General features: G+C 47.3%; 3 protein-coding genes across 7 annotated transcripts in view; 2 read left to right on the forward strand and 1 right to left on the reverse strand.

The window, feature by feature from the left end:
• The first annotated feature begins 984 nt into the window (after window positions 1-984).
• On the forward strand, window positions 985-8,417 carry SIRT5 (sirtuin 5). 4 transcript variants are annotated; one of them, XM_015275872.4, is made up of 9 exons: window positions 998-1,254; window positions 1,577-1,711; window positions 3,113-3,246; window positions 4,180-4,405; window positions 5,838-5,925; window positions 6,901-6,954; window positions 7,782-7,905; window positions 7,987-8,102; window positions 8,264-8,417. In XM_015275872.4, exons 2-9 carry the CDS (start codon window positions 1,600-1,602, stop codon window positions 8,337-8,339), a joined length of 930 nt encoding a protein of 309 aa, XP_015131358.1. In that variant the 5' UTR covers window positions 998-1,254; window positions 1,577-1,599; the 3' UTR covers window positions 8,340-8,417. The 4 variants fall into 4 exon arrangements, 3 of the variants coding, with proteins under 3 accessions (XP_015131358.1, NP_001263293.1, XP_015131359.1); NM_001276364.2 differs by having other exon boundaries at window positions 998-1,067; XM_015275873.4 differs by having other exon boundaries at window positions 1,150-1,467.
• Window positions 8,418-8,554: 137 nt separating this feature from the next.
• Window positions 8,555-12,338, forward strand: NOL7 (nucleolar protein 7). Of its 2 annotated transcripts, XM_004939635.5 has the most exons (9): window positions 8,555-8,751; window positions 8,829-8,889; window positions 8,965-9,023; window positions 9,123-9,154; window positions 9,547-9,631; window positions 9,995-10,116; window positions 10,192-10,269; window positions 11,933-12,041; window positions 12,126-12,338. In XM_004939635.5, the coding sequence occupies exons 1-8, from the start codon at window positions 8,588-8,590 to the stop codon at window positions 12,004-12,006; spliced, it is 675 nt and encodes a 224-aa protein (XP_004939692.2). In that variant the 5' UTR covers window positions 8,555-8,587; the 3' UTR covers window positions 12,007-12,041; window positions 12,126-12,338. The 2 variants fall into 2 exon arrangements, with proteins under 2 accessions (XP_004939692.2, XP_046783544.1); XM_046927588.1 differs by having other exon boundaries at window positions 11,933-12,338.
• Window positions 12,339-12,719: 381 nt separating this feature from the next.
• Window positions 12,720-17,611, reverse strand: part of RANBP9 (RAN binding protein 9) — a 37,903-nt gene continuing 33,011 nt past the window's right edge. The window contains exons 12-15 of the mRNA XM_046927578.1: window positions 16,962-17,083; window positions 14,798-14,949; window positions 14,105-14,216; window positions 12,720-13,700 (exon numbers count right to left, since the gene is read on the reverse strand). Coding sequence (XP_046783534.1) covers window positions 13,570-13,700; window positions 14,105-14,216; window positions 14,798-14,949; window positions 16,962-17,083 — 517 coding nt within the window. The 3' untranslated portion in view covers window positions 12,720-13,569. The remainder of the gene's footprint in view (window positions 13,701-14,104; window positions 14,217-14,797; window positions 14,950-16,961; window positions 17,084-17,611) is intronic.

Here is a 17,611-nt window from a genome sequence, read left to right on the forward strand (position 1 = left end):
TCCTAGGTAAATGTTGGAAGGAGTGTATGTAATGAGTGCAATGAAGTAATGTGAAACTGCGGGCATTCTGGTTGATGTGCACCTCTAATTCTGCTACACACAGTGAGAAGTGTGTTTTCTGTTGGTAGTGCCAGAGCAGCAGTGGCTGTCCTGAGCATTGTAACCAGTAGCAAGTGCTATGGTGATTGTCCAACTGCAAGCTGGCTTTCCTCATTTCTAAACATGATCTTAACCAGCATTAAAACACACAGCCTGAGAAGTAGGATCTATGATCCACGCTGAGACTGAGATATTGAAAAACAAACCAGCCCTAACTGTGATGCTGACTGAGTGACTGCCAACCTATTTCTGGTCTGAGCTGCCAGCATGCACTGCCAGTGCAGGGACTCACCTGCCCCTGATGGAATGATATTGCTTATATCATTAGCATGGCTGCAGTGCTAAATTGGTCCAATGGCCCTTGCTTTGTGTTCTCAGTGTGTTAGGCAGGTTTTTGTTTCCAAAATCCTTTGTGAAGATTCAGCGAGAGCTCCTGGGAACAGGTTGCCCAAGGAGGCTGTGGATGCCCCATCCCTGGAGGCATTCAAGGCCAGGCTGGATGTGGCTCTGGGCAGCCTGGTCTGCTGGTTGGCAACCCTGCACGTAGCAGGAGGGGTGAAACTCGATGATCATTGTGATCCTTTTCAACCCAGGCCATTCTGTGATATGATGCTATGTCCGAGTAAAGCAAAGCGCGGGGACTTTGCTAATGGGCGACGTGCCCCGCTCTGAGGCAGGGCCTCGGCCTGCTGTCCCTGCAGCGGCATTTGGCTGCTCCGCGGCACTCCGTGGGTCACTACAGCCGGGAAGCGCAGCGGCGTTCAGCGAAGAGCCGCTCAGAACCGCCCCGCAGGCAGCCGCGCCTCCCCCTGCCGCTGCGCGACGGGCAAAGAAACAGCCGCGCAGGGGAGGCGGGGCTCCTCGGTGCCGTGGGGCTGAAGGTGGGCCGGGCCGGGCCGGGGACGTGCGGCGCCGCACGGCGGGGCTCAGCGGCGCGGAGGAGCGGCCCGCGCTCCGCCTGCCCTCAGGTGGGTACGCGGCGAGGCCGAGCTCGGGAGCGGGGCCGGGCCCAGCTGGCGAGAGAACGCCGCGGGAGCCCTGGGAGGGGCCGGGAGCCGCGAGTGCCTTCCCCTTGCGGTCCCTCCCGTCGGCTGCAGCCCGGCCCGCGGGCGGTTCGGGGCCGCTCCGCGCGTGGGCTTCACCCCGAGTCCCAGGGTGAGTCCCGCCGGGGCTGCCCGCGTGCCTTCCGAGCGGGGCGGCCTGCGAGGGGCCGTTCTTCTCCGGGCTGCGGCGTTTTACATCGCAAAACAAGTGAAACACGGCACAAAGTCCATGAACGGAAGGTCTCGGAACAGGACTGACGTGCTTAACGGGAAACGAAGCCACGAAAAGCGGTCATCGCATCTTTAGGGGTTTCCCCTTCCTCCGGTCTGCTCTGCTACCGACCCGCAGTTGAGAAGCCCGTTCTCTCCCTCACGGAGCTCCGAGCAGTGCCCTCCCTTGGTGACCCGCTTGTCTCTCCCGTGTGTTTCCTTAGGCCAGCGCATCGTAGCGGTGCTGATGTGTCTCGCTCAGTGTGCCGCCCGGAGGCTGCTCGCCCAGGTGCACGGTGCTCTGAAACCTGCTCCAAAGAAACCGAACTGGTGCTGGGAAATGGCTCGGCCGAGTTCGAGTAAGATACGCGTTTGTTTGCTTTACTCTCCTGGGCGGTGGTTAAGCTGGGCTGGAAACTCAGAATATACCGTGTGGTTGCCTGCCGACATGGTTTTAGTACTTATAATTTGTGCGGAGAGATGCATGCTAGTTAGCTGCGCTTCCTCTTCGTGCTTCTAAGGAGCAATGAAACTCACCCTGATTTATTTGTGCAAGAATTACGGAGGACCTCGAGCATTTGTGGTAGTTTGGGAGCTGCATGTTAGGTAACCTCAGCCTTGTTTAGTCTAGCAGCAGTTAAAAAGACGTATGTGTATATATTTTGAAGCCTGAAGGTGTGCCTTAATATGAAATAACCTCTGGCAGCAAGGCACGCTGGGGCTGACCTGCTGCAAAGCATCTCTGCAGGAAAAGCCCTGCACATTCTTCTGGTAGACAGCTGGGTAACAAGGAGCCAGAGATGGGCCCATCTGGTTAAGAGGGCCAACGGCCCCCTGGGCTGCACCAGGCAGAGCACCTCCAGCAGGTGGAGGGAGGTGGTTGTGGTCCTTTCCTCTGCCCAGCCCTGGTGATGCACACCTGGGGAGTTGGGTCCAGCTCTGGGCTCCCCACTGCACAACCTGCTGGGATGGGTCTGGTCTCAAAAGCAATAAGGAGCTGGACTGGCTGATGTATGAGGAGGGGCTGAGAGGTCTGGGGCTGTGCAGTCTGGAAGAGGGGAGGCTCAGGGGTTTCTTACCAACGTGTATATGTGCCTGGCTTGGGGATAATAAAGAAATCACAGCTGGGCTCTTTTCAGAGGTGCCCAGCACCACAACAAGTCAGTGAGCACAAACTGGAGCACAGGAGATTTCTTCTGAACACCAGGCAGCAGTTCTGTGCCGCGGGAGTGATGGAGCACTGGTACAGGCTGCCCAGAGGCTGCGGAATCTCCTCTTTGGAGGTCTCTAAAAACTGCCTGGACACGGGCGTGGGCACCCTCGAGTTTTCTCCTGCTTTGAGGGGGCTTGGACCTGCTGATCTCCAGAGGTCCCTTCTCACCTCTGCCATTCTGTCGTTCTAAAATTTGTTACTTTAAAATTAATATCTGAGATAAGGAGGTTCCTTTACAATCTCATTTTGACTGTTACAGTTAGGGAGCAAGCTGTTCCTGAATGGTGGTGGCATTGCTATTGTGGTAGCATCTAACGTACGGTTTTAGTTTAAGGCATCTTGTCTTTCAAATAGTGCATGTACCCATAGTTGAATATCTGTTGTCCTACTGGGTTTGCTCATACGTTATTTTTGAGGGTCTCCAAGAACTGCCCTTCAAATTCCATGCAAATGCCATTTCTGCATGCACGTTTGGCAGCACTGTATGGCGTCTTATGTAAAAACATACCTGTTGGAACAATTGTTCATCTTTTTGCCCCACGAACAGATATGGCTGATTTCCGAGAAGTGTTTGCCAAAGCAAAGCATATCGCCATCATTACCGGAGCCGGTGTGAGCGCCGAGAGCGGCGTTCCGACCTTCAGAGGGGCCGGAGGTTTCTGGAGAAAGTGGCAAGCCCAGGTACGTACCCATGGCATGTGTCTGCACAGCTGTGCTCTTCTGTCAGCCAGGGATGTGCGTGCAAAGAGTCAGAAGAAGCTGGGAGTAGTTTTGTCATTGGGTTAATCAACTGCTTCAGAAAGCTGATGTGTATGCAGACAGATCCGTCTTTCTGCTGTGCCGCTCTGCTGCCTGGTCGCCTAGCTGCTTGCTCTTCTTTGGACACCCTCACTGGTTTTGTATCCCTTTCGTGTTTTAAACTCTTAGGAAAATGTTATAAAAATAATAAAGGAGAGTTGCAAAGATAGCACCTGGTTTTCTTTTAATCCTGGTTTCTGAGGTGTGCAGTGGTGCAGCAGCAAGCAATAAAATACAGCAGTACAGGTGCCTCGAGACTCTGGTACTACACATTTCAAGGTCACCATCAGTAACTCTTACCCAAACACTGCAGCCCTATCTGCTCTCTTCATGTTTTTGTTGTTCTTTAGGATGATGTATAAAGGTGACATTAGGCTTTGGTTTTGATATGGCTTGGTTAGCGTTATGCTTAAACTAAGTCAGGTAAGAAACTGCTTGCAAAGGAAAAACATCCACACACTGCTGAGTTTTATGGCTGCTCTGTAAATGAGTTCTGAATGCTAAAAATTGCACGTATTGAAACATCTCATTTTCCTTTGTACCGCACTGAACTTCTGCTGATTTGGTAGGGCAGCACGGAATGAAGCAGGTATCATGTCACTGATAGAAGCTATCTCCTCATTCCATAAGCTATTTTGAGCTGTCATTCTCATAAGAGATGGGCTACTGAGCTCTGTTCCTGTCAGCTGCATCTGGCTGTAATAATCTGCTTTCGGTTATCCTGTTGTCAGACTGGCAGTGTGCTGTTGGCCCTCACCTGAAAAAGGGATTCTCCCGCACTTCTGTCAGCAGAATGAAGCGTTGCATCTCTTTCAGGAGTTGGCCACTCCCGGGGCGTTTGCACGCAACCCCTCCCGCGTGTGGGAATTCTATCATTACCGCCGCGAGGTCATGCTGAGTAAACATCCCAACGCTGCACATATCGCCATTGCTGAGTGTGAAAAGCGACTGAGAAAACAAGGCAGGAGCGTGGTGGTCATCACCCAGAACATCGATGAGCTGCACAGGAAGGCAGGCACAAAGCACCTCCTGGAAATTCACGGTAAGAATCCGCTTCCCTGTCTGCTGCAGGACAGCAAAACTCTGGGGAGAAGAGAGAGCGAGACGATAGGCAGAACAAACAAAACTGGTCTTAAAAGTGATAAGCTCTTGCAGGAGGTTATTTACAGTATCACCCTGTTCTCTTTTGGAAGATGTTTTGGGCACTTCATAGCCTCCTTTTGTTTGTTAGCTTTCTTTTTAATGGACTCTGGACAGTACATAATGGACAGCACATGGGAGTTGGTTCTCCGTTCCCACCTGCTCAGTTTTGCCACTTGAATACATGCAGGTAGTGAAATTTGGGGCTTCAGCAGTATGACAGCATCACACTGGTATTGCTACAAACAAAAGGTATGTGGGCAAGAGAGGTCTTTCCAGCCCTGGTGCTTTCCCTTTGTTGTGTCCTGTCCTTTCCTTTGAGGCCCCACCCATTGCAGGCCTTCAGCTGCAGGAGGAAGGAGGGTCCTGAAACACGTGATGTTTCCATACCTTTCTCTTCTATGCCCTGTGGCACTCCCTCTTCCATCCCCTGTAGTTCATGGTATTTCTCATTCCCTCTTGCTCTCCAGCAAGGTGTCAGAGGAGTGCTACACAGGGACAGTGCATGCAAATCAGTGGGGCTTTTGGAGGCAATTGGTGTGGGATGGAAGGAACAAGGCAAACCTGCCCCCTCTTCTCCTTGCCCTGTTCTTCCAGCCCCTTGCAGGGTGGAAGTCTCCCAAGGCAAAGCCCCATGCTGGCCTTTCAGTACTATGATGCTTACATATTACAAAAGGTGTCAATGGGATTTCCCACCATTAATTTGTGATCTTGACACAGGAAACCTGTACAAGTTGTTTTGCAGTTGTGGATCCAGCGATAAAGCCATGGGCATAGTTTTATTCTTCACAAAATCTAAACAATTTAAACTCTTGGGCATCTCCACAGTGCGTGGTATCAGCTCTATGGAAGTTCAGAGGTGTGCATCTTGGGGTTGGGGAGTTTGCATAAAACAAAGTGGGGTTAACCACAAGCAGAAATGATCTCATTTGATAATGCTTTAAGTGATTTTTTTTCCTCGGAAATAACTGCAATGAGGCTGTGTGTTAATTACGTCATGAGGTAGAAGGTCATAAAATGTAGCTCAGAGGCACAGCTGCTGCTGTTCACTGTGGCCTTTTAGGTGAAAGGGTGTTTCTGGTTCTGCGGTGCCTGATCTGTGCTTTACTCTGACTATGGCTGTCTTTGGTTGCTAAACAAACATGTGGAGTGGATGCACTCTATAAATAACAATCATAATGCTGCCAGGTTTCAACACCCAATCGGTGTGTTCATGTAGCTGTCAACCTACAAGTCAAATAAAAGCTGTCTGGGATAAGCATAACCATTTGCTCATGCAGTCATGCCCTAGAACAATTACTTGATCCGTAATGTTTCCTCTCTCTGCATTTCAGGAAGCTTATTTAAAACTCGATGCACCAACTGTGGAAACGTGACTGCAAATTACAAGAGTCCGATCTGCCCAGCGTTGGCTGGGAAAGGGTAATCCATCTGCCTTGCAAACTCCCAGTATTTTCTGCTCAGTCTGCTCTTCAGTAGGAAAGGAGCTGTTACAGGAGCATAGAGGAGTTCTAGCCAAGCACTTCATTTTTCTTTAATAATAATAATATTCAGGAGTTGGACTTGATGATTCTTATGGGTCCCTTCCCATTTGAGATTCTATGATTCTGTATTTAAATGTTACATAGATGTTTTGAAACGTGATTATACTTTTGGGTAACTTCAGTTAGAGCCCATGATATCAAGCGAGGTAAGGCATGTGAATGAGTAACTTAATCTTTAGTTAGTACAACATTATATATGTTTGAATTAAAATAGTTTCAGATGGTCTGGAACTCTCATATTGGACGTCAGCTTACTGGACTTTTTGAGAAAGGGTGTTCACTCCCATCCTCTTTGTCTTCCAGTATTTTTAATCATAGGTTTATTCCTTCTATCGGACTGTCATCAGTGTAGGGTACGGGTTGTCCTGTTCTGACTCTCATGAGCACCTCGTCACTCTTGTGCTTCAGCTCAACAGCAAGACTCTCATTACAAGTCTTGAAATGCAGGAAAATTAGTTTCCATGATTTCTTTTCAAGTTGCAGAAGAGCCCTTTGGCCTCCTTCTAGCCATGATTTTTTTTTCCTTGCATTGTTGAAAGAAGAAAAAAAAGGGAGGGGAGGGAAGGCATGTGCATATACTTACAGTTTTAGTCCCAGATCTCTAGATAGCTTCATAAATATTTATTGTGCCTTTGTCAGACTTTGATAAGCTAATTGCTGTTGTTCAGCTCTGGGATAATACTCTATAGAAGCCTGCCTGCCCTCTGTGTGCTAAGTTAGGGCTTCAGTAGATTTTTAAGTTGACTAAAGTTGCAAAGATTCTTGATTGGAGAAAATACGAAGCTTTTGGCAATCTGTAATATGCACTTTATCTATATGTTTGAATATATATATTTCAATTTTGTAAATTCAGGGCTCCAGATCCAGAAATAGAAGATGCTGCAATTCCTGTTGAAGAACTTCCTCAGTATGTATCCACTTTTTTTTTTTTTGCTGCTAGCGTTTTAAAATTTCTTATATCTCAATTCTTTCATTACTGCTCCTATACTTTGGAAAGGACACATATACATTCAACAGGAGTTGAACACCTGGGAGGAGAGTTGATATCTAAACCTAGTGCTTGGGAGGCACCAGACAGTGGGAGTGTGTACAAGTTTATCACAGTGCTAAAGGAATTGCATGTTTGTGTACTCGAGCATCAAACTCAAAACATGCCAAAGTCTGTGGATTGGGTAGTGAGCAGTAGAATTGCACTAAGAAACTGCTGCACAGTAAGCTGCTACTTTGCAGGTTCTGCTTTTCTGCTGTTGGTCAGCATGTGATAGGGTGCTGGTGTGCAGCCATGGAGTGGTCCTCTGCAGGCTCTAAATAAGCCAGGGCGCTTTTTGTAGTGGCTAAAGCTTTACCTTGGCTAGCTGCGGGTGCAAGGAACTACTACATTTTTTATCTCCTTCCTAAGGAAATGGGGCTGCTGTGATGCTTCTGCCTGGCCCACTCTCTTCTTAAGAGCCTGCTGGACTGTTTCTGTTCAAGTTGGTGGAGATTGTAGCACATATCAAATTCTTGGGAGTTTCACGCATTTCAGGAGCTGAGTAAGACACAGCACTTATGTCTCTGAATTGAATGACTGTTCAACAACCTGTGCTCAGGAGAGCATGAGGAGTGCTGGGAATGTGAACAGTGAGAGAGGGAAGGAAGCCTTGTCCAATCCTAAATGAGAGCCATTTTGCCACTGTGCAGGTGGAGGTGTTCATGTCAGAGATATAATGCTGTACCTCTGGAATTGTTCAATAGGTGCGAGGAAGACGGCTGTCATGGCCTTCTTCGTCCCCACGTCGTGTGGTTTGGTGAAACCCTGGATCCAGATGTTCTCACAGAGGTGGAGAAGGAACTCGACCTATGCGACCTCTGCTTGGTGGTGAGGATGTTTGCCTTGCCTTGTGTATTCTCCTTTCTGTCAGGTCTTTACCTGCTTTAACGTTTGCCGCTGGCTTTGCAGGTGGGAACCTCCTCCGTGGTGTACCCCGCCGCCATGTTTGCCCCCCAGGTGTCCGCCAGAGGAGTGCCGGTGGCGGAATTCAACATGGAAGCTACTCCCGCTACAGACAGGTTCAGGTAAAGCTGCTCGCCAGGCTGACCCCCTCCGCCCTCGTCGTCCTGTTCTGAACGGTTACACTGCCTAGAGACAAAGTGAACCTCCCCTACTATATTTGTCCCGTCCCGTCCCCTCCCCTCCCACCGCCGCTCCCCGCCCTTCACACGCTCTCTCCTTCCAGGTTCCACTTCGAGGGCCCCTGCGGGACCACGCTGCCGCCGGCGCTGGCCCGGCACGAGTCCGAGATCATCGCCTGAGGCGCGGCGGGGGCGGAGCCGGGCGGGGCGGGGCGAGGCGGCGGGCCCCGATCGCGCCAATAAAGCCTGGAGCCGGCAGCTCCCGTGTCCGCCTCTGACTGCTAGCGCCGGGGGCGGCGGTTGCGAACCGCTGGGCGCCAAGAGGCAAGGCCGGAAGTCGGCGGATCGATTCCGGAAGTCGGCGGATCGATTCCGGAAGTCGGCGGAGCGCTTCCGGGCCACACTGAAGCCCGTTCGGGAGCGTGGCTATGGTACGGCGGCGGCGACGGCAGGAGAAGGAGGCGGCGCCCGTGGCCCCGGCCGCCGCGCCGCCCTCCTCGGAGGATGACGAGGCCCCCGAGGAGCTGTCTTTCGGCACGGCGAGGGCGGAGGCCGAGGCCGAGAGGAAGCTCGTGGGGGAGGCGGCGCGGAGGTACAGACTCCCCTCTCCCCTTTCCGACCCCCTTTTCACCCAGCGCTGCGCTCACGGCGGCTCCCGCCCCCCCGCAGGCACCGGGAGCTGCTGAAGGAGAAGCGGCGGCGGCGACAGGAGCTGTTCGCAGAGCAGAAGGTACTGCGGTCGCCCCGCAGCCCGCCCCGCGCCGGGCCGGCCGGGCCCCGCGTCCTCACCACCGTTTCTCCGTAGAGAAGGAAGCTGCTGCCCGAGGCCCTGCTGCAGGAGCTGGCCGCCGCGCCGCCTGCACGGTGAGGCGGGAGAGCAGGGGGCCACGGGTGGCTTTTCGGGGGCCCTCGGCTGCGCGAAGGCGGGGCGTGGCAGTAACGTGCTTTCCCCTTCCCTCGCAGAGCAGATGAGCGGAGCCCCGCGGCTGCACCAGGTACTTTGAACGTTCCATTTCCACAGCTCGCTGTGAGTTAGCAGACGATAAAGGTGGGACTGGAAACCCCCCCCCCGCCTTTCCAGCAGTGCCTGGCTGTTCTATTGCACTGATTTTTTGGGCCTGTATTGACTCCTATCTATTTGGGACCGATGGCAAGGAACAGGAAAGCACTGTAGCTTTTGGAGGGCTCCCCTGAGACTTAGGCTCTTCAACAGCCCTCCTCTGAGGGCAGCACTGCTCGTTTTTACCAATCAGGGCAGCTGAAAAGTGCCTTTTGGAGTTAAAGATGGATGATTGTTCACCACTTGTGTTGCTTCATTCCTGTTCCTCTTACTTACGGTTCTAGATTGTGTTTTTGGGATATTTTTCTTCTGTTGAATTTTCCTTAGATAAACGTCCTCAAGGGGTGTCTGCAAAACAGAATGAAGGCCGCATCCCGGGACAGGTCAAGAAAGACAAAGCAGGAGGCACCAGGTATGGCAGGAGCAGAAGATGTGGGGCATCATCTCAGTGCTGCAGCACTGTTTCCCCCAAGCTGAGGGGTTTTTTGCTTGATGTTAGCCCTGCTCTTGCTCTCATTGAAACAAGAGTATGTGACTTAAGTCTCCTTCACTGCACTTCTGTCCTCATCACAGTGAGTGTGTAGGGGAAGTTTCACTAGCATCTGCTAAGAGGAGTTTGAGACTCCCACTAATCAGAGCACAGGGCAAGTTGCTTCAACTCTTGGCTGATCATCAAACCAGCACAGATGTCCGCCATGCTCAACTATCAAAATATTGACCAGCACGTGTTGTTTTGGGTTCTGCAACTATGCCATAGATTTACATCTCTCATTAGGTCAAAAGGAAACTATATTGCTGTGCACTTGAAAGATGAGAACTTAACAGGCCTCCACCAACAAACAGCGAAAGACTTCATACACAGTCAGCTCTACGGCCCGGGCACCAACCGAACCAGCGGTAGGCAGTTTTCCTTAGGTCTGCATCTGGATTTGTCTGTATTAATCTTCGTAATTAATGTTTATCTCATTACAGCAAATGAATTTTTTTCCATTGCAAACAAGAAAGACTTGGTTAAAAAAGCTGCAGTTCAGTTTGTGGACAAATCTTGGGGTAAGTAAAAGAGAAAACAATGAAGTTGGTACTACTCCATGCATTATGCCCAAATTAGTGTTTAGTTTTACTTTTTTATTATTTTTAATGCTCTTTTACATGTTCCAGGGCTTTAGTTTGCATTTTACTCAGGGGAAGAACATGCAGTAAGGGAGCAGAGCAGGATGCATAGCGAATACTGGCTGGGGAGAATATGGGGTAACTTGTTAGCTCATTTTTTATACAGTTACAAACTGTATCTTGGCCCAGAGCTATGTTTCCTTGTTGAAGTAAATGTTTTACTAACTGTTTTAAGGTTTGTAGCCTGAGCTACCAAAGTCACTTCTGATCTATGTAAGATCTTAAAGCAGGTATGCCAAGAGGCGAGCAGAGGGAAGTAGTACCCTTCACTCTGTTAAAAACTGATGTTAAAGAAATGAATGAAAACAGACAACATCAATTGATCCTCGGCTGAACATGAGCCAACAGTGTGCCCAGGTGGTCAAGAGGGCCAACAGCATCCTGGCCTGCATTAGAAATAGCATGGCCAGCAGGAGCAGGGAGGTAATCATCCCCCTGTACTCAGCACTGGTGAGGTCGCACCTCGAGTACTGTGTTCAGTTTTGGGCCCCTCACTACAAGAAAGACATTGAGGCCCTGGAACGTGTCCAGAGAAGGGCAGCGAAATTGGTGAGGGGTCTGGAGCACAACTCTTATGAGGAGTGGCTGAGGGAGCTGGCATTGTTCAGTCTGGAGAAGAGGAGGCTCAGGGGGAGACCTCCTTGCTCTCTATAACTACCTGAAGGGAGGCTGTGATGAGGTGTTTGGCCTCTTCTCCCAGGCAACAAACAGGACCTGAGGAAACGGCCACAAGTTGTACCAGAGGAGTTTTAGATTAGACATAAGGAAAAACTTTCTCTGAGAGAGGGGCCAGGCACTGGAATGGCCGCCCAGGGAGGTGGTGGAGTCACCGTCCCAGGCAGTGTTCAGAAGGTGTCTGGATGAGGAGCTACGAGATATGGTTTAGTAGCTTGTGGTAGTAGTGGTAATAGGACGGTTGGACTACATGATCCCATAGGTCCTTTCCAACCTTGTGATGCTATGATTCTATTCAATGAATTCTAGCCCTACGCTGCCCCTCAGCCACAGAAACAGACTATGTGGATCATAGACTGGCATCCCATTGTAGTGATAGGACAAGGGAGAATGACTTTAAACTAAAAAAGATGCGCTTTAGACTAGATAATACTGAAAAGATTATTTGCTCAGTGGGGTGAGGCACTGGCACAGCTGCCCAAACCTGTGGATGCCCATTCCTGCGGGAGTTTAAGGCCAGGTTGGATGGGACCCTAAAAGCCTGAGCTGGTGGGTGGTAGCTTTGCCCCCTTCCAAAACTAGCTTGATTCTACAGTCAAAAAAGATTAGATCTCAATCTACTTTTCCACTTCTGCTTTAGAAGTGAAAGCACTACTGCACCCCATCCTGCAGTAGACTGACCAGTGGCACCAGCATGTGCCAGTGGAAGCCTTCTGTTGTATGTGAAACGTGACTGAGAGGCAGCTTTCCATAATGTTCTTCTGCCTAGGCTTGAAAAACTGCAGTAATGTAATGCGTTGCTGCCAGTTACACAGCTGAGTTAAGTCAATGCTTACAGCCTTACCGCTTTGTCTTTGTTTTGTTTAAGGGCTAGAAAAAAAGCAAAGAGCAACAAAGTTTACAAAATACTGGGTCGCAAGAAAGGTGACAAATACACTTTGAAGACGGCTTTTTCAGAAGATGCTATCAAAGGACATGTACTGAAAGTTCATTTCTCATCGCCTACACGTAACAGGTGTCAGCCACCCCCACCCTTCTCCATCATTACTACTCTCTTTCAGCTTCAGGCAATGGACAGTTTCACAAAGTGATCCTGGTTGCCCTCTGCGTTCTTACCTCCCCTGGCAGAAGTTGCTGGGGAAACAATGCACTGCTGGGTCCCAGCCGTGCTGGCATATCCTTCAGGGGCTCTTAGAAGCCCTTCTCACAGAGCTGGACTTTGTTCCACGAGGCAGCTCGACTGCAAAGAATAAAGATGAACGATTTCATACTTACTCTTGTGGATGCTGCGCTTCTTAAAACCATCCATCATTATTCCTGATTTTTCAGTACCCACATCACTCAGGAGAGGCCACAGGCTAGTATTAGAGTCCTTACATAGTTCACATAGCAGAGCCACTTCTAGCCAGGCTTGATTACTTTTAAGGAATATAAGGTGTTTTTTTTCTCCCCTACCTTCAGGGAGTGTTTAGCCTGCTGCCTTGACTTAGCAGTGCTCGCTCTGCTTGTTTCATGGTAAAAACACACTCTTTAATTTTCAGCAGCACTGACAGGGGAAGTGGTATTGTATACAATGGTATTGTATATGGTCCAGCAGTGAACCACCGTTCTAGGATAAAACTAGAACAAAGAAAATGTAGCATACAAGTCCATGCTACCATTTATGTAGAAGTAAGTTTTTAATGACTGATTAATTATGATATCACTACATTTTATTGCAATATAGTACTATTTAAGCACTTTTAAAAATGCAAGGTGTACAAAGATTAAATTAAGACTGTAAATTGACTAAATATTTGGTTTTTATATAAATAGGTCATAACCACACTGTGTTGACATGTAATACTGTTATAATACAACAGTTAAACTGGTGAGTCTACACAACAGAAGCTGTCTTCAGTTAAACAAGGAAACAAAGTTGAAAAGACCATGTTAAAACAAAAACTACTAAGATCAACAGGTTGGGATTGTAAGTAGCAACAAACATATTCACTCAGCTCCTGAGTAATTCAAGTTTTACAGTACACATTAAAAAATATCATTTCTTCCCATCAACACTATATCCAAACCATCGGGTGTTTATGCATTTTGCAAATTACATTGATTGAACTATGTAACAATGGGGGTGGCGGTTGGCAAGTCATCCTGCTTGACACGTACATCACCCACATGCTAATACATCCACGTTTCTGCTCTTCTGTCCCACCACAAGGTAGCAGGATTTTTGGTTTGTTTAGACAATCGTTGAGAGGATTTTATTTGTCAATTTGGATGTCTGACATTATCAGTGATATTTTCCACTCTTAGTTGCCTAAGAGGTTTAAAGATGGAAATTCTCTAACACTAAGTTAGAAATCATTTGCATCATGCTGTAAACTAGGAAGCAACATAAAGCGACAGACTTGTCCTTAGTACATAATTAAAATTCCAAATTCCAGTCAGCAGAGCTGGACTACTTTCCATAGTGAATACACCACACCATCTCACAGATCTTCAAATGCATAGCTAGTGTAGGTAGTCTTCCACTGTGGCAAAAGCACAGGATCCAATACCCGATCGAGCCATCAATCCCAGACACTGTGATGCTTGTCCCATTGCCAGGGCAAGCGGTGGTTGCTTTGGCAGATTGTGAGTCTCTGGAAGAAGATTAACAGCAGCAGTTCAAATATCTCACTTTGTTTCATTATTTTCTTGTACTACAAAACTCCAAATCCATGCACTTCCTTCCAAAGCTTACTCTTATGGCAAAACAGAGCGGGAACAATGAAGTCACACTTTGAAATTCTCTGCAGAGCTCTATTACTGAGCAAGCCGTGCTTTGCTCTGAACCAATAAAAACATGTAAGTACTGTATCCGCTGCATTTACACACCTCCAAAACTCTCTTCTGCTCACAGGACATTCAATAACAGTAAGCTTTGTTCATCGCTCAGCCACCTCAGTGCTAGACCCAGCAAACAGTGTATGGTGAGCAGCAGTGTGCTACCCTGCTTCCCTAAAAGGGCACAGATGTACCACGTACAAAACCCACCAAGTCTTACCTAGTATTGCACTATTGAGTACGGAGCACACAGGTTCTCTCTGAATTGGGTCAAGCTGATTTCCAACAGGGCTGCTCCACGGATCTGAATATGCAAGTAAACTGAATGCATCCTGCAGGAAGATGATTACATCACAGCTGCATTACACTAGTGAAAACTTGGGCCTCTTAACATACTTTGACTTGTGACTCAGAGCAGTCTCAAAACACAGCAAGCTGCCTGCACACACTTCTGACCTCTACCAATTCTTGCTAGAGGCGACTCTATGACATGACATGACTCTATGACATGACATGACTCTATGACATGACATGACTCTATGACATGACATGACTCTATGACATGACATGACTCTATGACATGACATGACTCTATGACATGACATGACTCTATGACATGACATGACTCTATGACTCCAGTGACCAAGCTACATGGTCAGAAATGAGATAAGGGGACACGCTAAATTCATCTCTGCTTTTAACTGTATTACAATATGAAGTTATTTTCTCCATGAATGTGCTACATGGACAAGATAAGAGACGGTACTACACCACAGTGGACTCAGACCAAAAGAAATCACAGTGAAATCACAGAAGTTTAAGCAAAACAGTACTGTTACGTAGCATGCCATGAGAAGCTTCGTCTGGGCAATGCCGTTGTTCACCTTAGCATCAATTTCAAGACAAAGCATACCTTGAGCATTTTCTTATTTGCTGTGTTTTTGCCACATTCTCTTCTTAGTTGTTCACTCATCGCTTGCAATTCTCTTCCAAAATGGATCATTCTTTCAATGGCTGCTTGGCTGCCACCACACAGTTGACGCCTTAACTGACTTGAATCTACTTCTGCAAAAACGATATCGTCATCATCACCACCAATAGAGTGAAAATAAAAATCTATGGATCTGGGGAACGCACTGATTTCACCTTAAAGTCATCTGCCTTCTCGGGGGAAGCACAGAGGGCCACAGATCTCAGCACAATGCACTCCTGTACTGCACAGTGTTGGACAGTTCCTTAACGTTAACTTCAGAGGATTCAGCCAGCTGCAAAGGCTGCCTGCCCGTGCTCTTAATGTTGCAATGGTTTATTTTAACTAACTAGATCACAAACTGAGTTTTACCCTAATGTTTTATAAAAACACCAATTAAAAAAAAAAAGCCAACACTCATTTCTAGCTGTCTTATTAATTCTTCAGCACTGCACTTACAAAGGTATGCCAAATCCTGAACATCAGAGTTAAAAAAAAAAACCAACACCTACACAACAGAACCTGAACTTCCCAGAAATCCTCCAGTGGACATCGCTTTAATGCTACTGTTGTGAATGTATGCAGTCCTTGCAGAATATACTAGCTTTGTCACTTGGACATTTCAGGCTTATTTTGTCATCAACTGGAATGCTACAATTGCCATCTTCACTGTTTTGCACATTATTCCAAAATACTACTTCGTTTTAAAGTATGCATTAATGCAATTTTTCAGTAGAAAAATATCCTTTTAGCTTCAGTGAAAGTGTTGTCTTCCTTAAATGTACAGCTACAGATGCTAACTAAAGAATTTATCCATTCCTTGCCATTTTTCACCAATAGAATCAAGTTTTTCAATAAGATTTGACATGCAGATCACAAAACCATCCATCCTTCCCATTTTAGCATTGCTAGGTACTGATATGTTTTCACCACAATTTCAAACATGCTTTTAAAAATACACTCTTTTTCTCAGAAGCAATCAGCTCTGGAAAGATCTGCCCACTTTGTATGCCATACACAGCACTGAAGAGAATACGTAAACACTTCAAAAAGCTGCAACAAACTTCTCAAACTGCATGATGTCAATAAAGCAGCCTGAGGAGCCACGTTTCTTTTTAGGAAGCTGAAGCACCCTCGAGTCTTCAAGCACTGCTGTTTGCTGCCCAAAGGCAGAAAAAAAGGCCAGCATCAGAAAGAAAGCACTCTGCTCCCCACGCAGCCACTTTGCATCTGTCCCAGCCTCTGTGGACAGGGCTGCAAGACAGTAAAGAAGTGTTTTGGTTTTCCTGTCACATAAATAGGGCCGTATTATCACTGTTTCAGAGTGTAATGTAGGGAAATGGTCAGGGAAATAAAACATCCCTCCTGTTCGTGGCCAAAACAAAGTTATATCTGCTTTTGAACAGTTATGCAGTATCTACCAGCAAAGCTGCATGGTCAACAACAGCACTTGCCCTTGGAACTCTGAAGCTTTTGTAGGTAGTTGTTAGCAATACTGCATTCTGGAAGTATACCAGTGATGTCCTGAGTTTCATGCTTCACGGGAGTTATGGATTAATTGGCATCTGTGTAAACTGATTGCTTGAGAGTACGGTTCTGCAAAAATGCAAGTGGCTGGGCTGCTCTGTTCTGTTTCTCAAGATGCAAATGGCAGTAACAACCACTGCCCAAATTGCAGCCTGTGGGCATTAAGTGCTCTCGCTGCCTTCTGCATTACTGGACAGGGACGGCATGTGCCGTAACTACCAGAGTAAATGGTATCTTTTTAAGCTGTGCTGTCAAAGGGCACTTAAATGTTCATTTGCCAGAAACATCAACAGGCATGACTGAATATAAAGCTGGTTAAGGAAGATCTTCTCAAAGATATTTCCTTAGAAACCAATACTAGTTTGACTATCCACAGGTCACTCTTTCCCCCTGCTCCCACGCTGCCAACAGACAGGCTACATCAGAGTTACGAGATTTACATATAATAGCAGAACAACAACAACAACAAAAATTAAGGTTTCAGCTAATATCCTTAATTTTCAAGTTGGGAAGCATTGCAAGTAAAAACATAACCTTGTTGCCATCACTTAATAAAAATGTAAGAAATATCACTGCAGACCCATTTCTGTGTCACATTCTTCCATTTCGTGATCATGTTTAGAACTACCATTTAGGAAGCCATTGGAGGAAGTCTCAGCAACCCCATTGGAGTAGTGATCTGTTTCCATGTCTACATCATTGCTGAAATGAGAGTAAGAAACACAAAGAAGTTTTATTCATACTTAAATGCTTCAGGTTACGCTCCTTGCAATTTCAGCACAACACCTCACAGATGCTCATTCTGCCTGAGGAAATACTGCTTTTATGTATTATCACGATGGACCGCAGGTTTTTTCCATAGCAACCAGAAATACCAGAGCAGCAGGAAACGTTAATGCTTTCCCAACAAACATTAGCATTCAGGAAAATAACATTTTCAGATTGAAAATAAGATGTGTCCACCATTATTCAAGTGTCAGTAGCATAATGCTTTCTGAAGGGACAGCAAGAAGTTCTTGCCCTGTTTACATATCTGAACATACAGAGAGGTAGAGAATAGGCATTGAAGAAACATCCTAGTTCTGGCTCCCCTCCTCCCCTTCTTCTTTAAAGCACAGCTAAATAAATATCAAGCCTACTTTGAGAATGTCATATTTAGGTAAATAATATTCACAAAAAAAGCCTCAGTCTCCCATTTACTCTCAGTGGAATTTCAGGAAAAAGGAAGAA

Source organism: Gallus gallus, chromosome 2 (assembly GCF_016699485.2).
Source record: "Gallus gallus isolate bGalGal1 chromosome 2, bGalGal1.mat.broiler.GRCg7b, whole genome shotgun sequence".
NCBI classification, from domain to species: Eukaryota; Metazoa; Chordata; class Aves; order Galliformes; family Phasianidae; genus Gallus; species Gallus gallus.

Excerpts from the sequence above, each read along its gene's own strand:
- SIRT5 (XM_015275872.4), top strand. The coding sequence starts at position 1,600 with ATGTGTCTCGCTCAGTGTGCCGCCCGGAGGCTGCTCGCCCAGGTGCAC. Across the intron at positions 3,247-4,179 it reads GGAGAAAGTGGCAAGCCCAG|GAGTTGGCCACTCCCGGGGC; the intron begins GTACGTACCCAT and ends CATCTCTTTCAG. Across the intron at positions 7,906-7,986 it reads TATGCGACCTCTGCTTGGTG|GTGGGAACCTCCTCCGTGGT; the intron begins GTGAGGATGTTT and ends CTGGCTTTGCAG.
- NOL7 (XM_046927588.1), top strand. The coding sequence starts at position 8,588 with ATGGTACGGCGGCGGCGACGGCAGGAGAAGGAGGCGGCGCCCGTGGCC. Across the intron at positions 8,890-8,964 it reads AGCTGTTCGCAGAGCAGAAG|AGAAGGAAGCTGCTGCCCGA; the intron begins GTACTGCGGTCG and ends GTTTCTCCGTAG. Across the intron at positions 9,024-9,122 it reads GCCGCCGCGCCGCCTGCACG|AGCAGATGAGCGGAGCCCCG; the intron begins GTGAGGCGGGAG and ends CTTCCCTCGCAG.